Here is a 22286-nt window from a genome sequence, read left to right as displayed (position 1 = left end):
GCTTGGACATCGTTGGCAGGGTGCGGGAATTCCAGCAGCAGCAGCAGCAGGAACAACATCCCACCGCTGGGAAGCCGCTGATAATTGCTGGAGCAGAGTTAACGAGGAGAGAGAGAGGCCCCGCGGGAGATGGCCAGAGTGGTCCATGGAGGATTTGCACACGGGCGTGACGCACCTTGCAATTGATCTGGAATTAAATTGTGAGTCAAGACTGGACATTTGCGTCATGCGTGTGCCCTTTGGGAACTGGTCCACTTGAAGCCGCTTCACTCTGTGTGCATACACAACGAAAATCCCCTGTATAGCCTTAACAGACTTTTGGGGAAAGTGCTGTTAGCGAGCACCTATTAAGGCACAGCACACTAGCGGGAGGTGCCAGCACCACGCCTGACCACCTTTATCTCCCCAGTGGTGATGTTTACACACCTCACCAGGTACTCATGAGGTTAAGACAGCATAGGGGAGGCCCAGGACCAGTTAAGATAATCGTCATTTGCTCATAAAACTGAGGACTTTCAAGAAAATATATAAATAAACAGTTAAGGCATCCGTTTAATCGGCCACATAAATTAGCATTCGGCCCCATCGACTCAATAGGGCCCCTTTCTGTAAATGATCGTTACTTCATTACGGCAATGAACAGACGCCAAACCTGTTTGCTAATTACAGACTTCCTGCTGCCGCCACGGAGGAGCAATTATTCCCCGACCTCGCGCGTGCACTCCGAACCCCTTGACACATTCAAGCACCGTCCAGTGGCTCGACACTTCTCTGCGCGCTCTCAAAATCCTCAGCGCCGCACTGCCCGGCGGTGTCTCTGTCCATAGAGCCGAGCAAAGACCCACGCCGCTCGCCGGGGTCGCCGTCCTGCGACTCGCAAGCGTCCTGCTCCTCCTGCTGCTCCTCCTGCTGCGGCTGCTGCGGCTGCTGCTCGTGTCGGCTGCGGCAGTGTTCCTGCCGATCTTCTCGCCGATCTTTAATTTCCTGCCAAGGCCGTTCGTAATGATTGCGATGTTCATCCTGCCCACGCGGCACCTGCTGCTGGGGTTTCTGCAGCTCTTTTCGTTGCTGCTGCTGCAGCTGCCGTTGATGCCGCTGGTAATGTTCGTGAAAGTGCTGCCGTTTGTTCGGCCGCCGATCGCCTTCCTGCTGCTGCTGCCGCCGAGCGAGGAGGGCGGTCACCTTCCTCTCCAGGGCGGCGATGTAGAGCTTGAGGACCGAGTTCTCGGCCGACAGGGCCCGCACGGCGCTCTGGAACGCCAGCGCCGCGTCCCCTCTGTGGAGGTCTCCGCGGAGGTCTCCGTGGCCCCGCAGCCCCCCCCAGCGTTGCCGCAGCCGCTGCGCCGCCCGGCCCAGGTGGCGCACGTCGCGCCGCAGGCGGCCACGCTCGCGCCGCAGCGCCGACACGCGGCCTCGCAGCCGGGACTCGGTGGCCGCGAGCGCCCGCGCCGACTCGCGCAGGCGCCCGGCCTCGCGCTGCTGCTGGTGCAGCTCGGCCTGCGGGGGGGGGGGGGGGGCGACAACACGGAGAGTCGCGGTTGGAGACGGTCGGTCGCCAGATTCCGTGACTGTCGCAGGCCGCAGCCCTCGCAAGGACCTCAGGGTGCCCCCGTCTCTCCCCATTCTCCTTATTAATGAAGCAAACACTGCGGTTGCCATTCTAAGCGTTGCTGTCCCATGTTCTGCAGTGATCGCTCAGCCCGGTGCAACGCGCTGGCCTGTGTGTGTGTGTTCCATGATGCGGGGGCGACCTGCAGCCCAAGAAACGACGAAGGCTCTCCCTGCATCTTGGATTGCGTCTTCCTTTTAAGTGGCTGGGGGGGGGGGTTGGGGCTTGGTAATGTCCAGGAAAGCGGCGAGGCTGGGCCACGCACGGTTTGGGAGGCTTCGGGTGCTGCCGCAGAGGTGCCAATGGATTTCAGCGGAGATTTCCTGCTCCAGTGATGTCCTGTTTACAGCCCTGAGCCAGTGCTGGAAATTCCCCATCCCCTATGGCAGAGATGAGTCCATCCACAGGACGATCACTGTCACGATGGCGAGAGGGGCGCCACTGTGGCTAGGAGATGTTAACGACCTCGCCTGGTATACAGGAGGTCGTGGGTTCGATCCCAACCCCCGTTGTATATTCTGAGTTGGCGTGTCTCTCCTCGTTGTAGTTTAGATTTTTCTCCGAGGCCTCCGGTTTTTCCCTCCACATTTAGAATGAACGTGCGTTTGCATTTGGCTGCTATAAACTTCAACATGACAAGCCACTTCGTTGAGCTATCATTTGTGATAGCCAAGTCGCTTCTGAAAAAAAAGGTACATAGCTCAGTGGGCCTTACCTGGTGAAATAAAAATGGTTTAGTTTGAGTGTTTTTTTGTTTACTTTCCAACAGAGAGCAGTACCTATTTTGTTGACCCAGGAGAGATGATGGGCTGAATTAATATCCAACCGGAATTTGACGTCGCGACCGGCTCGCTCTCACCCGTCACGCTTACTTACCTGGCTGATTAAAATCCATTGCTACCACCGCAGAAGGCCACAGAGACTGTATTGCCAACATCGAATCATGATCCCGGATCGTGGCAACTCATTGAGAATGGCAATGCGGTAAAAAAAAACAAGTCACTGGAAAGACAAACGAAGGAATTCCAAAGCCTGAATTTAAATGACGGGGACAGTGCAAAAGGATTAACCTCCCATTGAGCGGAGGTTCATTGGGGGTGTAGATATAAGCCCTTGGTCAGAGGACATGGCGGATAGAGAGAGATGAAACGGGAGATGGGATCTCGGAAGATCATGAAACATTAATTATCGTGCCACCAAGTCGAGCAGCTTCGGTTCCCCCGTGAGTTGCTCACCTCCTGTTTGCGGTTTTCGAACGGAGCAATTTGAGCCGAGTCTAAACAGCTCGAGGAGAAACGGGGCGGTGATTTATGCGCACGCAAAAAGAGCCGTGGGCACCGACGGGATAATGGCCGCGCTGATCGCCGCACGCGCAATGGAACAAGAATGGCCTGCGAGGCATTCAGAATAGTGGCGCATTGTGAACGCCCCCCCCCCCACCCACACCCAGCCCCCGCTCGATTCATCAGCCGCCGGCCACAGGGCGCTCGAGGCTGTGAGAAGCTGCCCTGGCCGCACTGCCCTGGCCCCCCGCCGCGCTGCTTCTCGTGTTCATCAGTCACCGAGCGTGCACGATGTCTCGTGGGTCCAGCGCGTCATCGGTATTCCATTCGACATGTGCGGAGGCCACGCCAAGTGCTGGGGAGTGAGGACCAGAGTTTGAGACGCTGCCATGTTGAGGAATCCTAACTTATGACCGACGTCCATGTGGGAGGTCCGCTAGATTACGTCCCCGGGTGTGAGGGGGGGAGCGTGTGAATGAGAGCGAGTGAATGAGAGCGAGTGAATGAGAGCGAGTGTGCATGAGTGAGAGAGTGAGTGGTATTGCAAGCTAGTGCTGCGAGCATTGTCGAGAGTGTGAGTGGCGAGTGCTGTGTGAGCGAGTGAGTGCGGGTGTGGTGCAAGTGAGTGAGCGAGTGCTCTGAGTGGTGGGAGTGAGTGGTATGAGCGAGCGAGTGCGAGTGTGGAGCAAGTGAGCGAGTGTTGTGCGAGTGAGTGAGTGCTGTGAGTGGTGGGGTGGGAGTGAGTGTGGTGTGAGTGAGTGAGTGCTCCGAGTGGTGGGAGTGAGCGAGTGGTGCGAGTGAGCGAGTGCTACACGAGTGATAAGAGTGGTGCGAGTGGTGCGAGTGAGTGCGGCCTGAGTGCGGTGCGAGTGATTGTGGTGCGAGTGGTGAGAGCTGCGAGCCGTGCGTGTGGCGGCCGTGCCTGCTGCGCCTGCTGCTGCTGCTGCTGCTGCTCCTGCTGCTGCTCCTCCCGCTCCCCGCTGGACGTGGAGGCCGCGAGCCGCTCACGCGCCGCCCCGCTCGCGTGCCGCACCAGGAAGCGGCCGAGCTCGGGCAGCGAGAAGGGCGCCTCGTCCGGGTAGCGCACGCTCATGTCCTTCCTGTGGGGACCACGGCACGGGGAGAGGGGCGTGAAGCGGGGCAAGAGGAAACGGGGAAGGGCAAGGCAGAGAGTAAGGCGGTGGCGGTGGCGGCGGCGATGGAACGGCTCTCGATCGGCCGCCGAGGGGACGTTCGCCGAAAAGCCGAGTTCACTCTCACCCCGTGACCTGCGAATGGAAAACAAGCGCGCCCGCTAACGCGCTCCACGTGACGACTCGCGTGGTGTTGCCCTCGTCGCGCGTTTTGCTCCACAGCTTTTGCCAATTATCTGTAATCACAAGCGCGGGCACGGGCGGGGTTGGCGGGGCAGGCCGGGCCGGGTGGCGAATTGCGCGAGGAGATGCCCACGCTTCACCCCACCCCGAGCTCTCCGCCACGTAGAGTCGTGGAGTCCACCATCCCACCCAGCCCCCCCCCCCCCCCCAGTGCCCCACTCCCCCGGGCCACTGTCGACCGCAGGGGAAGTCTGCTATGCGAGAGTTTAGCTGTGGGTTCTGTGGATTGACGTGTTGCCAGCCACTAAACAACAGCTTTTCAACACTTTTTATCCGATTTAGTTTTCCCTACAATAAACACGTGGGCGTAAGTAAAGATTTACACTCACGTCCGTGTCACGAGTGTGTGTGTGTCGAGTATGTTTGGGAGCAGACGTTCATGTGCGCGGATATGCAGATTTATATCTTCTGCATCTACGTGCATGGCCAGGGGCTGATTGTGCCCATCATTCCTTCAGGGTCAATTAAATTCAACATCCGTTGTCTCATGGAGAAACCGGCCTCTGCCATGGTGACGTGGAATTTCGACTGCTGGAGAAGAGTGCTGCTGGAACCTCGTTGGAATACGGCGGCGCCGTGATTCGGTTTGGAACGCACGATCAAAACCAGCGGCGAAAATAATTGAAGATGAGAATATCAAACTAAGTGACGATACAAGGCCCCGCTTCATGCGTGGCGTTCACACTAAAACACGTGTTTGCTATGACGCGGCTCTTCCATTCGGGAACACTTTCGCACAACGCACACCGTTATAGCGTGGAACGCACGCCGTTATAACGGGGAGAGAGAGACACGCAAACTCCGAATATACAGCATGCGTCAGGGTCGAAATCAAACCCAAGCCCAAGCCCTCCTGTATACCAGGCGAGGTAGTCAACATCTCCTAGCCACACAACTCACTTCATCTGCACCTATCCCACGACAGTCTCGCGTCCAATCACAGATTTGGCGTCCACGTGCCCCTTAAAATCGCACACTTGCAGCCACACTCAGCAAAGTCTACGGGAAGTGGCCACACCGAGCAACGGTAACTCGCTGGTGCCAGATCGCAGACCACGCCAAGCAGAAAATAAGTCTCTAAATAAATACGTACACGTTGCACCGTTCTTACAACGCCAGGGTTGTCACGTCAGCAGCGCTATGGTTAAGCTTCGTCAACGTATGTATCAATGTACATCGAACTTCTTACGGACCGTTAGGAGCCAACCGTGCGAATTGGAGGTGCGGGGGAAGGGCAACAAACTAGACACATGAAGCAGTTCTAAAGAAATGAGTTTTCAATGTAGACGATATAAAAGTACATCATCGCTCCAGTGGCGTCCTGCAGCTATGCACTTTTCCTGAATGTTTCTGTCTTCAGTCTACCATCCCCGGCTCGGCGGAAACAAAAACCAAAATCCACGCTGCAAAGAAACCCCCCCCCCCCGGAGCCTTCTTCAGCGAGAGAGGACAGCGCAAACGCCACTCGTGCGAGTCGTTTGCGCGGTGCGCATTTCACTCGGGCGGGGCGAGCGCGGTGGGCACCGTGATTCACTCGCACGGGACGCACGGCTCCTCGGCGGGCGAGACGCGATCCGGGAGGAGGCCCTGGGACGCGTTGCAATCATCCCGAGAGCGAGCCGCGTGACGTCAATGAGAGTGGAGCGCGCTCGGATTACAGCGGCGGCGGGATTTGCGGCCGAGATTCGGTTGCCGCGTTTGGCTCCGTACGGAAGGACACTCGCTGCGCTGTGCCAGAGCGCTGCACTGTGACGGAGCGGCCACGTTGAGCGAGCGAGTGGCTGTGTATACAGCAAGGTGGGCAACGCACCGCCGTGATTTCGAGATTGTGGCAAACGCCGAGAGTGAAACCCCGAGCGAGGAAGTGCGAGTGGGAAGTTGTGGCGTGGTGCGATAGTGCACAGAGCCTCTCCCCCCTGGGTCAACTGAACCCGAAATCAGTCACAAAATAAGCAGACAATGCCTCACTGCTGTATGTCTCGCCAGATTAATCATACGTGCGTTCTAGACACATCCCTTCTGGGAGTGCCTCTTTTCAGCAGCAGTGGTTCAAAATAAGCAAACACTGGAACGGTTTCGATATTCAGTGTCTCATCAGCAGTCGGGCTTGCTTCAACTGAATGTGGGCGAGTTGCCTGATGTTTAAAGGCGAGGATCTTGTTAAGAACATGGGTCCTAGTTGGATGCAAAGCTATGGAATGCACAGGACTAAGTAACAACCAAGCGTCAGTTTTGGGCTCGGTCTGCAATCGCAATGAAGAGACAACAATGCAGCAAGGCGTAACCGTCAACTCGGTGACCTCTGGATAGCTGCGAGAATGACAAATGCCCTGCTCTCTGCAGAATAAGATTACAAGTCTCACTAAAGAATACGCCTGGATGTGTGTCTGCAAGGGGGAAGGGAGCGTAGCGGTTAGCGCACTGCGCTTTGAACCTGGCGACCCGGGTTGGATTCCCACTCATGGCCAACACCGGTAACGATTATCTGAACCGGTCCTGGGCCTCCCCTGAGGTCGACTCAGCCGCAATTGAGTATCTGGTGAGATGTGTTAACATAGCCACTGGGAAGACAAAGGCGGTCGGGCGTGGTGCTGGCCACCGACCCCCTCGTGTGCCGTGCCGGCCTTCATAGGTGCTCGCTAACAGCACTTGCCCCTACAGCCTGTTGAGGCTATACGGGGAATCTTTGTATTTGCCTGCAGTGTACGGGTCTCCTTTCTATTGGCCTAGCATCAACGCAATAATTCTTTGTTATTAAACACTGGTATGGGTCTGTGAGCAATGCTAATTTGCCGATTGAAAACACTGGCACACTCGGGTAAACAACGTTTTGATTTCACGACATGTGATCATTCGTAGCACACACACTGCAAATTAGATAATTGCCAACAGATACACACAGTTGTTTTTTCACTTAAAACTTTTTTTTCTGAAACCACCAAATTTGCTGCGTACCCCAAACGCCGGGGCCAGCGTTGGGAAAGCGGCCTGGCTCGGCCTGGCTCGGCCTGGCTCGGCCTGGCTCGGCGTCCCGGCAAAAAGCCTCCCTCTCCACGAGGCTGCGGGGAGACGCTGTCGCAAGCCTCTGACCGGCGCGGTTTGTTTTTATTGTAACACGGTCGCTGCGCCTGCTGAACTTTTCGCACCGTAAGTCGCCAACCGTGGCTATTTAAAAGGTGCATCATGGGGGGGGGGGGGGAAGGACAATAAACTAAAGACAAAAAGTAGTTCTAAATAAATAAAAAGTAGTTTTCAATCAAAGTGGTTGTGATGGACAAGAGTTGAATTGAGCAAGGTTGTACGTATGTTGAACTTCTTTTGCACCGTACGTAGCCAAGCGTGGCTGCGGGAACATTGTTTTGATGAGCTATCTGGACTTGCAAAGGGATAAATACTTAAAAAGGTCCGCACAGATGGGTTCACAAGCCCGTTTGTCACACTCGCATCTCCTGGCCACCACCGCCGTTCAGTCGCTTTCGGAGCGTCACAGACATCGCGATCCGCCAACCCCTAGCGTCCGTGCGCTGGATGATCGGTGACATACTTGGCAAGCGCTCACAGTGCAGGGACCAGCTCGCAGAAGCAGCAGCAGCTGCAGCAGCGGCGTTAGCGGACACTCGAGTTTCCAATTCCCAAGAACCGAACGTTTTAGAAGCGATGCAATGTAGTCCCACATTTCACATTTCTAAATTAACAACATCAAATTGCATCGTTGCCTTCAACGACTGCCTTCACGTTAACTTGACTGATGTTCGGTTGATTTGACCTCAGACAGTCTGACCGTTCCCTGGTTGGAGCTTGTGCGGCGGCGTGGGTTCGGAATCGGGCCTCTCTCTGATCGCCGATGTCACCTCATCGCGCGACATCAAGTCCCATCAACATGCTGATGGTACACAATTGTCCACCGCAGTGAGGTCAAAGTTATATTCGGAGAGCCTCGGTAACCGCGACGATTGCACGCGAGCGGTGCACGTGCTGGTTTGCGCAATACGAAATGCTGCTTAATACAGAACAACGACACAAAAATGGGAGATTTTGCTGGTTGGCACTCGGGAGAAAACATCTGCGGGAGAATCAGGCATGGCGGTCGCGGACTCTAGACCAAAACACAGACCGGCTGCTGTGGTCCTCTCAACGGTCTACGCTACCGACTATTGGAAACCATTTTTTTATGATAAAAAAATCATACAAGTCGTAAAAATCAATCGATACATTCCCAGTGACGGTAACTTGATTAGATGCTACGATAGGATTACACAGGATTACCGTTGTCTGCCATTGGTAATCCGATTACAGTTGTGCATTACTTGTAACATATTACTCCCCAACACTGTCTTAAGTGTTATTATATTACACAGGGGGTTCTCGTAACTCGCAAAGCCACGAACCACAGAGAGCGGACTGATAGGTCAGAGCAGTGTGCAACTCAAGTGATATCTGAACCGATTCTGAGGGCTCCCCTTGTACGCATGTTCAACTTCTTTCGCATCGTACGTAGCCAACCGCGCTAATCGTAGGTGCGGGGGAAGAACAACAAACTAAACACAAAAAACAGTTCTCAAGAAATGAGTTTTCAATCTAGATGATGATTTTAAAGCACACAGCTCCAGTGGCTTCCTAATATCGGAAGGAAGAGCGTTCCAGACGGCCGCAGAAGCGCATCTGGAAGCACAAAAAGGCAGCACACTGACCGGCGTGGTGCAGTTAAACACTGCACCACGCCGGTCAGGGAGGCCGTTATCCAGCAGTGTACCGACAACGTAAAGTTTTGCAAATCGCCGAGGTTGATTTACGAAAGCAAACGCCGGAGCGTAGGCGAGACACGGACAGGTCGATTGTAGCGGACCTTGCAGTTAGAAGCAAAGTGCTCTCTGATATTAGCGCCCAGCCGCTGCCTGCATTGACGGACAACCGCGTAATGGTTCTGAACCGTCAGCAAGGCCACAACGCTTCTAATAAAACTGGGCGCAGAAATGCAAACGATTTTTGTTTAGGCAAATAATTTCGAACTCTGATCAAGTTAAGAAAATCCGTACTGATGAGAGATGACCAACAGGAAATCAATTCCTAAGAGGCCCCCCTACAAATATTTTCCAGGCCCATTCTCACGAGATTGAAATAAAAAAAGATTGCTTGGGTCAACATCCTGCCCCATTCTCCCTCCTCCGAGGACCGGTTCAGATAACATGCACACACAACTCCCCCCCAAAGATCCCCCATATAGCCTGTAACACTCTTGGGGCAAGTGCTGTTAGCGAGCACCTATGAAGGCCGGTACGGCACACAAGGGGGTGGGTGGTGGCCTGCACCACGCCCGGCCGCCTTTGTCTCCCCAGTGGCGATGTTTACACACCGCACCAGGTACTCATTTGAGGCAGAGTCGACCTAGGGGAAGCCCAGCACCAGTTCAGATAATCGTCACCGAGTGTTGGGGGAGTGAGTGGGAATCGAACTCGGGTGGCCCGGATTTGTAGCCACCGTCTTGTCCACGCCACAGGCCTCACGGAGGTGGAGGCTGTGGGCCACGTGGGTGGGTGGGTGGTGGTCTGGGGTAAGTACGGCTTGATGACCCGCGTGGTGTTACCGTGTGTGCGTGTGTCTCTACACGTTTGGCATAATAACAGTTTCCCAAAACAGCAACTGGCATTCCACGTGGCCCCGTTAACACATGCAGGAATGCAGCAACTGCTCTCCGAGCCTCTTGTTTTCAAAAGGCCTATTCACATTCACAGACGAGTGCACCACAATGGGTTAGATTACACATTCAGGGCACTCTCACACCACAACTCAAACGCCTTTTTGTTTCGGGGGAAACCCGATTAAAACGCTACAGGGAGAAAATCTGCATATGAACTTATGGAAGAAAAAAAACCACTTCTACCGTAGATGACTCATTGTATCTAAGCCAGTCCATCATCCGATAGCACCCAGAATCCACACATCCTCTTCTAATATATTCAAGGCTCTCTCTGTAAACACCAATATTTCCGTAAGAAGCAAAATATCGACACCTTCCATTCTACTCCGTGAGAGTAGACGAAAAGGCTGCCATTATGTTCCATTAACCTGTTGTTTGAAAGGTTAAGGTTCGGCATATCGTGATATCAACAAGCGGTATATATATATTTTATATAAACGGTGTCACGCTCGTAAAATCTACGACGTGGACACCGTATTCCGTCACCGCGGCACCCGAGTGCGGAGTCTCTCCTCTCGTGAGCGAGGCCTCACACTTCCCGTGGGACGGCCCCGGACAAAAGGGCCAGGGGGCCCCCACACGGGAGGCGTCTCCTCCGCCTGCGGCTGCCCCTCCCTCCCGTTTGACAACCCACTCGGCACAATCGTCAATCGCACGGCGCACGTGACCTTAAAAGGACATATATCGGCGACATTTCTGGCAACGGCCCTTCTTCATAGCACGTGAATAGAGTCCCCGGTAGAGAGACAGCGTGGACGATAAGAGTTTGAGACTGCACTTGCTTACATCGTCAGAATGTGTCCTGATGACCAGATTTTTATATTCATACGAATAGTTACCCAATACACAAGTATCTATTTTGGCTGCCCATGAACTAAAGACGGTCACCGCATCGCGCGCTTGCAGATGCACTTCTGCAGCCGTCTGGAAAGCTCATCCTTCCGACACTACTAAGCCACTGGAGCTATGCGCTTTTAAATCTCGATTGCAAACTCATTTCTGAGAGCAGTTTTTTGTGTTTAGTTTGTTGTCCTTCCTCCGCACCTCCGATTAGCACGGTGGGCTACGTACGGTGCAAAAGAAGTTCAACATACATACATATTGAATAATAAACAAACCCCGTTCAATCATCAAAACGTATTACTCCTAAATATTTTATATAAACGATAGTATTGTGGGAAGATTTGTTCACATGAGCACAAGGCACCATCCACCAGGGAGTGCATTCCTGGGCCGAGTCACCATCTCAATGCAAGGGGTTTAACTTTCCTACTTTCTTTGTTACGGTGTACGGGGTCAGGCCTACGGGGTCAGGCCTACGGGGTCAGGCCTACGGGGTCAGGCCACGCGCTGCAACACGATGTGCGTTGTTGGTCTGCGTATAGCGTAACGCATCACCATGAGATGTTCAGCCTTGCCCTGTATCTGTGTGCGGTACGTGTAGGGGTAGGAGAGTGTCCGTGTGTGTGGTACGTGTAAGGGTAGGCAAGTATCCGTGTGTGCGGTACGTGTAGGGGTAGGCGAGTGTCCGTGTGTGCGGTACGTGTAGGGGTAGGCGTGTGTCCGTGTGTGAGGTACGTGTAGGGGTAGGCGAGTGTCCGTGTGTGCGGTACGTGTAGGGGTAGGAGAGTGTATGTGTGTGGTACGTGTAGGGGTAGGCGAGTGTCCGTGTGTGTGGTACGTGTAGGGGTAGGCGTGTGTCCGTGTGTGTGGTACGTGTAGGGGTAGGCGAGTACCTGTGTGCGGTACGTGTAGGGGTAGGCGAGTACCTGTGTGCGGTACGTGTAGGGGTAGGCGTGTGTCCGTGTGTGTGGTACGTGTAAGGGTAGGCGAGTACCTGTGTGTGGTACGTGTAGGGGTAGGCGTGTGTCCGTGTGTGAGGTACGTGTAGGGGTAGGCGAGTACCTGTGTGCGGTACGTGTAGGGGTAGGAGAGTGTATGTGTGTGGTACGTGTAGGGGTAGGCGAGTGTCCGTGTGTGTGGTACGTGTAGGGGTAGGCGTGTGTCCGTGTGTGTGGTACGTGTAGGGGTAGGCGAGTGTCCGTGTGTGTGGTACGTGTAGGGGTAGGCGAGTACCTGTGTGCGGGGAAGAGCAGCAGTGTCGGATACCGCTCCACCACAAACTCCCAGGGCAGGTCGTTGGTGTCACCGTTGATTCTGCAAAACAAAAGCAGCGACGTCACAACTCGACAGCACAACAACGCGGCATGGGGACAGCGCCGTGGTATCGTGGCACCGGCATAGCGCAACGCCAACGCCAGACAGCAGCACAACAACAACAACATCATTATGAACATAATCAACTACAACAACTTCAAACAACAACGCCGCCACGACCACAAACGCAACGCCACTACGCACGCGAAAAACACCAAGGCACAATGCGCGGAAATCCCCAATATCTCCGCCACGTCGCGGCCACTCGCCCTGCGTCGAGGGCGGCACGGTGGCAGCGGTGCTGCTCCGGCCTCGCAGCAAGAAGAGCATGGGTTGGATTCCGATACCTGTCAACCCCTTATCAGTGCCTACCTTATTACAGACCAATTCAGACCTTATTGGTCACCCCGTGCCCTTATAAAGCTCAACGTTCATTCTACAAAGTCCCATTACAAGGGAGAGACACAAACAAAGACACTTTTTTTGTTGTTGCCCGTATTGAAACGGCTGTACGCCGTATGGTCCTGAAAACTCAATTTCCCTGTACAAGAATACAGGGTCAAACCGTGTGGGTTGACACGGTATGCATTCCTGACTCTGACGCCTTAATGTACGGAGTTTCTGACCCCCGACTCCTGACCCTTGACCCCTGACCACGTACCCTTGTTCTGCATGGGGGTCCCTCCAGGTTCTCTGGTCACCTCCGTACACATCTAGAAACGTGCGTTTAAGAGTATTTGGCTGCTGCTACACGTTACCACGTGGTGACGAGCCACTTCGTTGAGCTATCATTAGTGATAGCCCCAGGTCGCTTCTGAAAAAGCACCTAACCTGGTAAAATAGAAAATAGTTTATAGTTTTAGTTTAATGCTGAAATATTAAATTTCGATTTAAAGCTTTCGTGACTGCAGGGGATTCATATTCTTGGTTCTTTCGGTAAAGTCACGTAGAAGGGAAATAATAGAAATAAAGCAATTATTTTATTATTTCCCTTCTACGTGACTTTACCGAAAAGACCCAAGCAGCTGAAATATTACTTGCAAATTAGTAGTCAAATGGCATGACACACTGCAGCAGCAACATCGCCCCCTACTGCTACAAACATGGCAGGACCCTCGTGACTAAAGAGTCTTGAGACTGAGACTTTCTTGGGTAAACAAGCGTAGTAGTAATAATAATTGTTTTAAATAAAAATGATATTTTTTAAAAATAACGTCACGTGAGAGAAACGTTCCATGGTAAGCGAGCGTCGTGTTGCCATCGACTCGCTCGCACATTAAAAGCTCAGCTACGTTTGAGCCCCAAAATTGGAACATGACAAATTAAATTTACCGTATCATTTGAAAATTAAGTAATAAGCCATCAACATTTAACGCTTACCATACATGACGAACCATAGTGCAAGACCCCCCCCAACCCACAACCTATGATATCACCTTATTATAACCACATAGTTGAAATCACTCACTCACTCACTCCACTCAATCACACAGTCCTCTCTCGCTCTCTCTCGGAGCATGCACACATAACCCCCCCCCCCAAAGACAACAGCCTTAACAGACTGTTGGGCCAAGTGCTGTTAGCGAGCACCTATGAAGGCGGCCGGTACAGTACACGAGGGGTGGGTGGCCAGCACCACCTTTGTCTCCCCAGTGGCGATGTTTACACGCCACACCAGGTACTCATTTGAGTCCGAGTCTTCCCAGCAGAGGCCAAGGACCGGTTCAGATAATCGTCACCAGTGTTGGCCGCCGTGAGAGGGAATCGAACTCGGGCCGCCGGGTCCGTAGCGCTGTGCGCTAACCGCTGTACCACCGCTCACCCCACCCCTCCCGTCGCCCACCCATTGCACAGTGCCCTCCCCACAACCCCCCCCCCCAATCACACGGCGCTTTCCCAGCGCAGCACAGCTGGTAAACAAACAGCTGCGGGCCCGCTGGTGCGCCCCGGGACAGATTTGATCGATCGGTCCCCCCGCTCGTTCCGCGAAAATTTGCTGTTTTTTTGCTAACAAATTGGGCTAAATTCAAATTGCTCGTTGTATAGGGAATAAAACTAACGCTCGTTAAGCGAGACACGCCTGGGGTTTAATAAAAAAAAGAGTTTAATTGTCCGTGAAAGGACCTCACTGCCGGCCGGCGCCCAACATCATGCTCCGTTCATCATCGTCGTCGTCGTCAATGCCATCATCATTTATTATTTACACCGCACCTCCCATGCAGCACGACTGCAGGCGGCAGAGCCGCGGGGCGTTTGAGATAATTGCTCGGTCAAGAAAGGATTGCAGACAGAGTACGATGTTCAAAAACAATGCGGTACGGAATGAGCGCAGCTGGAGAGCTAAATACTGCTCGAGACGCCTTTCTTGTGTGCACACCTAAACTAAAACGAAAACAACTATTTATTTATTTCACCAGGTAAGGGCCCACTGAGATACCTGGCTCGACACTGCGCAAGTGGAGGCAGTAGCGAGCAAAGCGGGACACAGATGTATGTGAAGCCTGTTCCCCTAAAACGCCGCGTGTTGTGTTTATAAAGCTAATTGAATGTAACGCTATGAATGTATTAGGCAACATGTTTTTTTACAACGCGAATGCGAACTAGGTAGAACACGATCGAGTGAACGGAACTACGTCGCGCGAGTAGGAATAAGCGGCCGTACGGCTGCCTCGGCGTAGCATCACGCAAGGCGTCGGGATGCTGCTGGATGCTTCTAGATGCTACCCACGCGCCTCGGTCTTTATTCGGCCTACCGACACATATCACGTGTCATCGCGGACTGTTGCTCTAACCCCAGAAAAACATAATATTTATGACAACGCGATTTTTCCACGACGAGGTGTTGTTCAGGAACGCAACTACCAGCGTTATAGGAGAACGAACTGTACATGAGTACGTAGAACTTCTTTCGTGCCGTACGTAGCCAACCGTGGCGTCGGGAGAGGGACGCCGATGGCGCTGTGTGCGTGCCCGCTCACCGGGCGATGCGCAGGTGCCCGTTGTGCCGCAGCTGTGACGCCAGCTGCAGGTAGCGGTGGCTCAGCGTGGAGCAGAGGCCGCACCACGTGGTGTAGTACAGCAGCAGCACATCCTGCGGGGGGGGGGCACGGGGGGGGCACACGCAACGCAACACGCGGGGCGGACGGAGGAGTCAGGCCGTGTTGCAGATGGAGACCGTGGCCAATAGTCAGCAGCAGAAGAACAAACTCCCCCCCCCCTGAATCCCCCAGACTCAGCTCACAGGGGTCACAGGGGTCGCGATTCCATTGTTAAAAAAAAAACTTTTTATTTTACCAGGTAAGGCCCACTCAGCTATACGTCTCTTTTTCAGAAGAGACCTGACCACAAATGATAGCTCAGAGAAGTGGTTAATCACGTGGACATTTATAGCAGCCAAATACTCTAAACGCACGTTGATTATAAATCTGAAGGGAAAAACCGGAGGTCCTGGAGACAAATCCATATGAGAGAGAGACAGACACGCAAACTCCAAATATATCAGCGTCAGTGTCGGGATCGAAGCCTCGACCTCATGCGTACCAGGTGAGGTAGTTAACATCGCCCCGTGAGGATGGGGCGGCGCAACACCATGGGGCACTCCCCACCAGCTCCGCGCTCGTGCTGGGCTGCTGCTCTCAAGACCCCGGGCCCAGCGGCGAGCGATGTAAACATGCCTCCGCTAACTTCCTGCAGACGAATGCCCGCTTGCGGGCTTGGTGGCAAGTCAAGCTTGCGCTGCACGGGGACAGCTGCCACCGAGGGTGCTCTTCGAATGCTTGAGATGGGACGCAAGGCGCTTTGGAGTTGTTGAGGACTTTAAGCGCCATATAAATGCAAAAGATGATTATCTTCTTTGTTATAAAAGTTATTTTGCAAAGCATGCTGGGATTTCCTGCTCAGATGTTGTTGTCAAAAACACCGTTACCGACATATTATCATCGTGCACCAACAAAAAATTAATCAAATTGGCCCTTTCTAATGCGAAATTATTTGTTAACAATAAGACTGCCATTCACCAGTCTTGGAACCGTGCCACCCAAAGTCTAAGGGGAGCCCCCCAGTTGCTGTGCGGAACAGCGCCGACACCACGGCTGCAATGTGCATAGGCGTGCCAGTGCAGAGGACACGCTCCATGTAAAATGGTTACAGCTTCATGGCGGCACGAGAAAGTGCATTAGCGTTCAGCAAAAAAGTGACCCAGGTCAAAGGTATCATGTAGAATCAGGTGTCCCTTTCTGCCCAGGATGAACATCCAGCACATTCCGAGCCTGGCATCGATACGACTCGATACCGACGGTACGAGTCAAGTAATAGACGCGTGTCCAGTCACGTAGGCAGCACTACACAAGAACGGCACAAACATGCAAAGACGAAAAAGATCCCCCGTATAGCCTGTAACAGACTCTGGGGGCAAGTTCTTTTAGCAAGCACCTATGAAGGCCAGCATGGCACACAAGGGGGGTGGGGTGGCCAGCACCAAGCCCGGCCCGCCTTTGTCTCCCCAGTGGCGATATTTACACACCGCACCAGGTACTCATTTGAGGCCTATTCAACCTAGGGGAGGCCCAAGACCGGTTCAGATAATCGTCACTGGTGTTGGCCGTGAGCGGGAATCGAACTCGGGTCGCCAGGTCAGACGGCGTCATATTTTCATCAGCTGCGTAACTGTGTGGAAACTACCTGGTCTGTCACTCTACGCAAAGCGGCGGGTCTTCCTCGGCCACAGTTATGCCCTCCCTTATCTATGCTTGTGAAACGTGGACCCCTCTAATGGAACATCTGCACCGGTTAGAAACATTCAGGCTGGCCTGCCTAACCAGGCTGGATTGTGTAAAGAGTTCACAAATCCTTGAAAGATCTGTACACATTCCCATCGGCAAGATCTTCCAGCAGGCAAGGCTGCGTTGGCTGAGTTATGTAGCCCGCATGCCTAGCCAGCGCATGCTCAAGCAGCTTCTGTTTGGCAGATAGAGGGGGCTAAAACGGGCATGACAGCTGCTAGAAAAGAGATGGTCTGATGCGGTACAGCAGGATGTGGAACTGAGTGGACTTGCCCAAGAATGGTACCAGCTGTGTCAAGGTCGGCCTCTATGGAGGAGGGCTCATGAAGGACGCTACTGGGCAGTTGGTGGCAGTCACCCTGCAACAAAAACGGGGGTCAGAGGAGCGACGCTCATAAGAACCAGAAGATCGCCAAGAGGCTACAATGCAGCAAAAGTTGGCACAGTAGGGGGCAAAGCTGGTGCATCTGCCAGTCATCTCAGTCAGAATCATCATCAGAATCAGAAAATGTATTTCTAATGGAGGAATCCGATGAGCTCTAAAAGCTCTTGTTCAGAGATGTCCAGTAGGGGCGGGTAGGAAGGTTACAACAACAAACAGTACAAGAACAATTCATGGCACCTGGGTCTGTCCCGTGACCTCCTGTCAGCGAACCTTCGACAGACCTCACGTGGCCTCAAAGTGCACCTGGCCTGGCACAGGCGCGCTGGTGATGTGACCGCCACTTAGGTGGCGAATGGCGGCTGTTGTTCTGTCTGTGCACGTCTGTCTGTGTGTCTTGACAGTCATGGAAATGATAATACAAATTATGGGAGAAAATTACATTTTGTTTTGGACAAAAGTATTTTTTTTTCTGCTAAAAAATAAGCCGTTCATCTCACGTCAGACTGGATCCACAACGGATGCGGCGTCGCCTCAATCACCCGGCTTGGCTTGGCAGCAGCATGATCAGCCACTGCCATCCACAGCTGCTATGTTTATTTTTGCTTTACGAAATTCTTCATTCAGGTTTTGGAAAACAGCGTTTCCTATCCAAGTGGATCACTTACAGAGTTTAATATTCCGACCGCGTGCTGCGCAAATTGAACGGGAGAACGTGTTAGTGGCCAAATGCCACGCTTACATGGTTACATAACTTAAAATAACTGCCGTGGGATTAGACCGCTGAGAGCCCTCGTCCAGAGTCAGGTCAGAATCTGTGCAGATTAACGATCCGCTGTTCCCCCGGTCCAGATAGACACGGGTAACAGGCGAGCTATTTTGCTCACAAATAATGTGCGGCACGTCCAATTTGCTTGGGGTCAGGCATGGGTCAACGCAGCGGTTTGGAAACACGGTGTTCGCCTGCTGCCGTAACTTGAGATCCTCAATTACCTGAACCGCTCGTCACGACCGAACCGAGGGTTCAGGTGACGCCTCCAAGCAAGGTTCACGTGACCTCCGCAGCAACTGGAGCCACAACAATTCACTACTATAGAGAACAATATAAAAAGATTGATTGTTTGAACCAAACTGTGAACCTGTATCATGACGAATCGAATGGTCGTTTGTCGGGAACCCAATTTAGATTTAGCTATCCTTACTCATTACAGTAAAACCCAACGGCACCGCACACGGCACACAAGCACGGCTCCAGGGACTCTGGCTACCTCCGGCACTCCGGCTATCTGCACGATCGTGGCACTGCGGCACACAAGCCCGAGGGAAACATTTATCCAAAAATGACGTCACCGACGCTCGCCAGGGGAAACACGCTCGTGGTTTATTGTCAACAATGCAGCCCGATGCTACTTCAAGGGCCGAGTGTTTAAATGTGGAATATTTGACAATGTTTGATTTTGTAATTCAGAAATTTCACAAATTCTACTCGAATTGTGCCGTCAGTGTCACGTCAGAAGACCAGGGAGCTTTCCGCATTAAACTCTCGCAGCTAGCAGTGCACCATCCTGTGTTCACACAGCGGTCTCTGGAAGATGAAGTCACATGACTCGTACCCACACGCCGCTGCCGCCGCCACAGAGCTCACCGCACGGCAAACATCCGACGTGTTTTTGTCCTCGCGGCTACAGAAGAACGATTAGGTTGGCAAACTAAATTTTCCATCATATCTTTTATGCAGTTATTTAATGGGCAACTGGCTGAGGGCCATGAAATCACCACACTGGAGAATCCAGTTAAACTAGGAGCGCTGGACCACGTGCTCCGACACAGCAACAACCCTCTGCGCCACCCAGTCCAACCCCGGTCACTAAAAGAGTCTCATTGGCTAATGCACCCCTGCAGGTGACGATTCTCTGGCTCGCGATTTGACAAATAGTTACAATTCAGGGTCACGGTTCGATTCGAGAATCAGTTGTTTTCAACGCAGTGGATGCAGCCGCCTTCTCTTGGCTGGAGAGGTCACACGAACCCAATTACACGCAACGCGTTACGAATAAAAAAAAATTAAAGATGTTTTCATAAAAAATACGTGTTACTGTGCGTACAACTCGATACGCACATAGCTAGCGTAAGAATTGGTTTTAAGCGACGAATCAGAGCGTCCGTTACCTGCTGACCCCCCATGGCCTCTCGCCGGCCTCGCGGATTCGTGGCACCCCCTCCCCCCCCCCACGGCGGCGCCCGTTAATGGCGACGCCGCTCCTAATGAATGAACCACGAGGAAATGATTAGCGATGGGCAGCGGGGCGCGTTGAGATCACGACTCGAGATTTACTCTCACCTCGTGCGGCTCCAGTGGAAGTTTCCACCGGTAAGCAGGGCTGCATAAATTACCAACTCCTCCACTGCCTCTCACCCGAGATGATCCGCGAGAGTCTCTCCCTAAGGCAAGCCCCACATTCGCCGGGACTTTTTAGAGGGAAACAAAAACGAAATCTTGTTCTTTTTATCCATTTGTCCAAGATATTGAAATTGTTAAAAACGTCATCAACACACCTTAATCTAAACCGTCAAAACGGCTACTTTCTACAAAATGTATGGCCCCATTCACAAGTTGGGCATTGCTCACTTTCATATATTGTTGGACAAAATGAGATCTCCACAATATCAACGGTGGAGAAAACTCAGGAACACGGCGTGAATCTGGACCCTATCTTCTTTTTCTTTCGCACCGTACGTAGCCAACCGTGGCTAATCGGACGATCGTGCAGCATACCACTTTATACCACTTACTCCTCACGGCAAATCCAATGTTCGGACCTATTCTTGCCGAGCCAACCACCCTCCAGAGGTCAAACCCAGTAATGCCAGCAGACTTTGCCAATGCCAGTGAATACTGCCAGCCATTGCTTCCTTCTACGCGACGGATCCTGCAGCGGTTGCGAGGCCAACTCCCGACCTCCATGCTCTGCTCCGTCGGCAGTGGCCTTTGACCGCAAGGCACTGCCCTCCCCGCTCGGTGGGCGACCTCTGGGAGCCACTGCCGTTCATTCGCTCGCAATTTATAACCCCATGATGTATTTGAAACCACCGTCTAGCCGTTTCGTGAAAAATGATGATCCGTGTGCCACTCGCTGCAACGCGTCGCAGTATTTATATTGCCGATGTTTGGTCAATTATTTCCTTTTAATAATAATGTCAATTAGTTTAAAAAAATTACCCACAAATAATGATTGCGTAATTACATTTCGGGGGCTAATTGGCGAAGCCACCGGATGCAGGAGAGAGGCTCAGCGGGTAGCGGAGTTTAGAAAATCACGGAGCGCGGCACTTCCTGCCTTCCGGGACCATGAAGGCGCAAGAGCCGCACGCTGTAAACCGGGGACGGACAACACGCGGGGAATACGCCGCAGCAAGTCGTGACAAAAATAATAAAAAAAATTGCGGAAGCACAATTTTCTATTTTTCTTTTTGTACAAAATTTGAAAAGACCCCGGGAGGTAGCTCTGCAAGATCCACTTCCGTGGGTCGGTGTCCAACACCAAAGGGTTGCACGACAGAGCCGAATGGATTATTCGTCTCATGACGTGATGCCACTTAGCACAATCAGGATATAATTGCAGGTACACATTTTTTATCCATGTAAATATAACTTTTAAACCGATATGTTCATTAGTCATGGTGATGGCATGCTGGAGACAGGGAGGGTGGTGGCACGGTGGAGAGGGGGAGGGGTGGTGGTGGCGGTGGAGACAGTGAAGGTGGAAAATAATCATCTGGTTTTCAAAAGTGTCCACCGGCACGCTCTGCATGGGCACCTTACCGCCCCCCCCATCTCCCTCCTGTGACAGTCTCCTGGCTTTGTTGGGAAGTTGGGACTGTGGGTCTGGGATGTTGAGACTCCATGGACTCATGTCTTTGTCGCGATAACTTTTTGATGTCTGTGCTTTTTGTTTTGGTGCCAGTTCTGAATAAGTTTTACTTTTTTTTTCGTTAGTAGGGTTTTCATTTACTTGGTAGTGGCTGTATAGAGGATTTGGGTCCTGTGGGATTCTATTAGCATGAATGACGCTATATAAATGAAAGCTTTATTATTAGTAGTATTACCCGGACTGTGAAAGTGACCGCCTTATGACCTAACTACGCTTACCACGGACTGAACGTCTAACGCGGTAACACAACGCACGCAGAGGCAACGAGTGTCTCCGGAAATTGATGATTGGTTTTCTTTTTCGGTTTTGTCGAGTGGCAGTGAAGTGAGAAACGAATCCCTTTGGAGCGTTCTCAGCGCTCGCAACACCACGCGCCGTCGGCAACGTGCAGGGGGACATGCGAGTGCACGCACGAGTGCCTGTGAGGCACAGCCGTTTCAGACAAGCGGTCTTCATCAGCTAAGCCCAAAGCTGCGACGCGCGCACGTCACGCGCACAAACCCATCGGCACCGCGGCACTCCCCCCCCCCCGCCAAGCCGTGCCAGCGTGGCGCACGACCGACTCTCCCCGACCGTTGCCCGGCCTCGCGTGCCACGCAGAGCTACGTCCGGTTGGGTTAACGTGTGACGACGACGACAACGACGACTCAGCCACCCGCCTGTCCGCCGTGCCACGCAACGAGATGTCACTCCACTTGGACGGAAACACTCAAAGCGAAATGTAAAAGTGAAATTGCTGCCAGAACGCGACCGCACGTGGGCCCGCCCGCGCTCAAACTGGTGACGCTGCTCACGCATCGTCGTCGCGGTCAATGATGCCTGTCCAGGAGGCATGGCTCGGGGTGATGGATCACAACACACGGAGGAATTATTATTAGAGAAAGTTATTAGAGAAAGTTCTAAAATTAAGATTGACACGGAGGAATATTCATTCTAAATGGCTCCATCATGGTTAAGCAACCACTGCTCCTACGGCTGGGAGTGCAAGTACTGATAAGCACCAAATATGCCAATGGCTTTGCAGATGCACGATGAAAATATACGTTATCCGTTCAATCTAAATCTCAA

The 22286-nt window shown here is 52.8% G+C and overlaps 1 protein-coding gene across 1 annotated transcript in view; it reads right to left on the bottom strand.

The window, feature by feature from the left end:
* Positions 1–534: 534 nt before the first annotated feature.
* The window catches only part of TXNDC11 (thioredoxin domain containing 11), a 44722-nt gene continuing 22970 nt past the window's right edge, over positions 535–22286 (bottom strand). Inside the window, exons 10-13 of the mRNA XM_078600551.1 lie at positions 15102–15214; positions 12043–12123; positions 3824–3992; positions 535–1497 (exon numbers count right to left, since the gene is read on the bottom strand). Of these exons, the coding sequence (XP_078456677.1) occupies positions 742–1497; positions 3824–3992; positions 12043–12123; positions 15102–15214 (1119 nt within the window). The 3' untranslated portion in view covers positions 535–741. The remainder of the gene's footprint in view (positions 1498–3823; positions 3993–12042; positions 12124–15101; positions 15215–22286) is intronic.

Source organism: Lampetra planeri, chromosome 1 (genome assembly GCF_965212315.1).
Source record: "Lampetra planeri chromosome 1, kcLamPlan1.2.h2, whole genome shotgun sequence".
NCBI lineage: Eukaryota > Metazoa > Chordata > Hyperoartia > Petromyzontiformes > Petromyzontidae > Lampetra > Lampetra planeri.
This window is presented reverse-complemented; position numbering and strand designations above follow the sequence as displayed.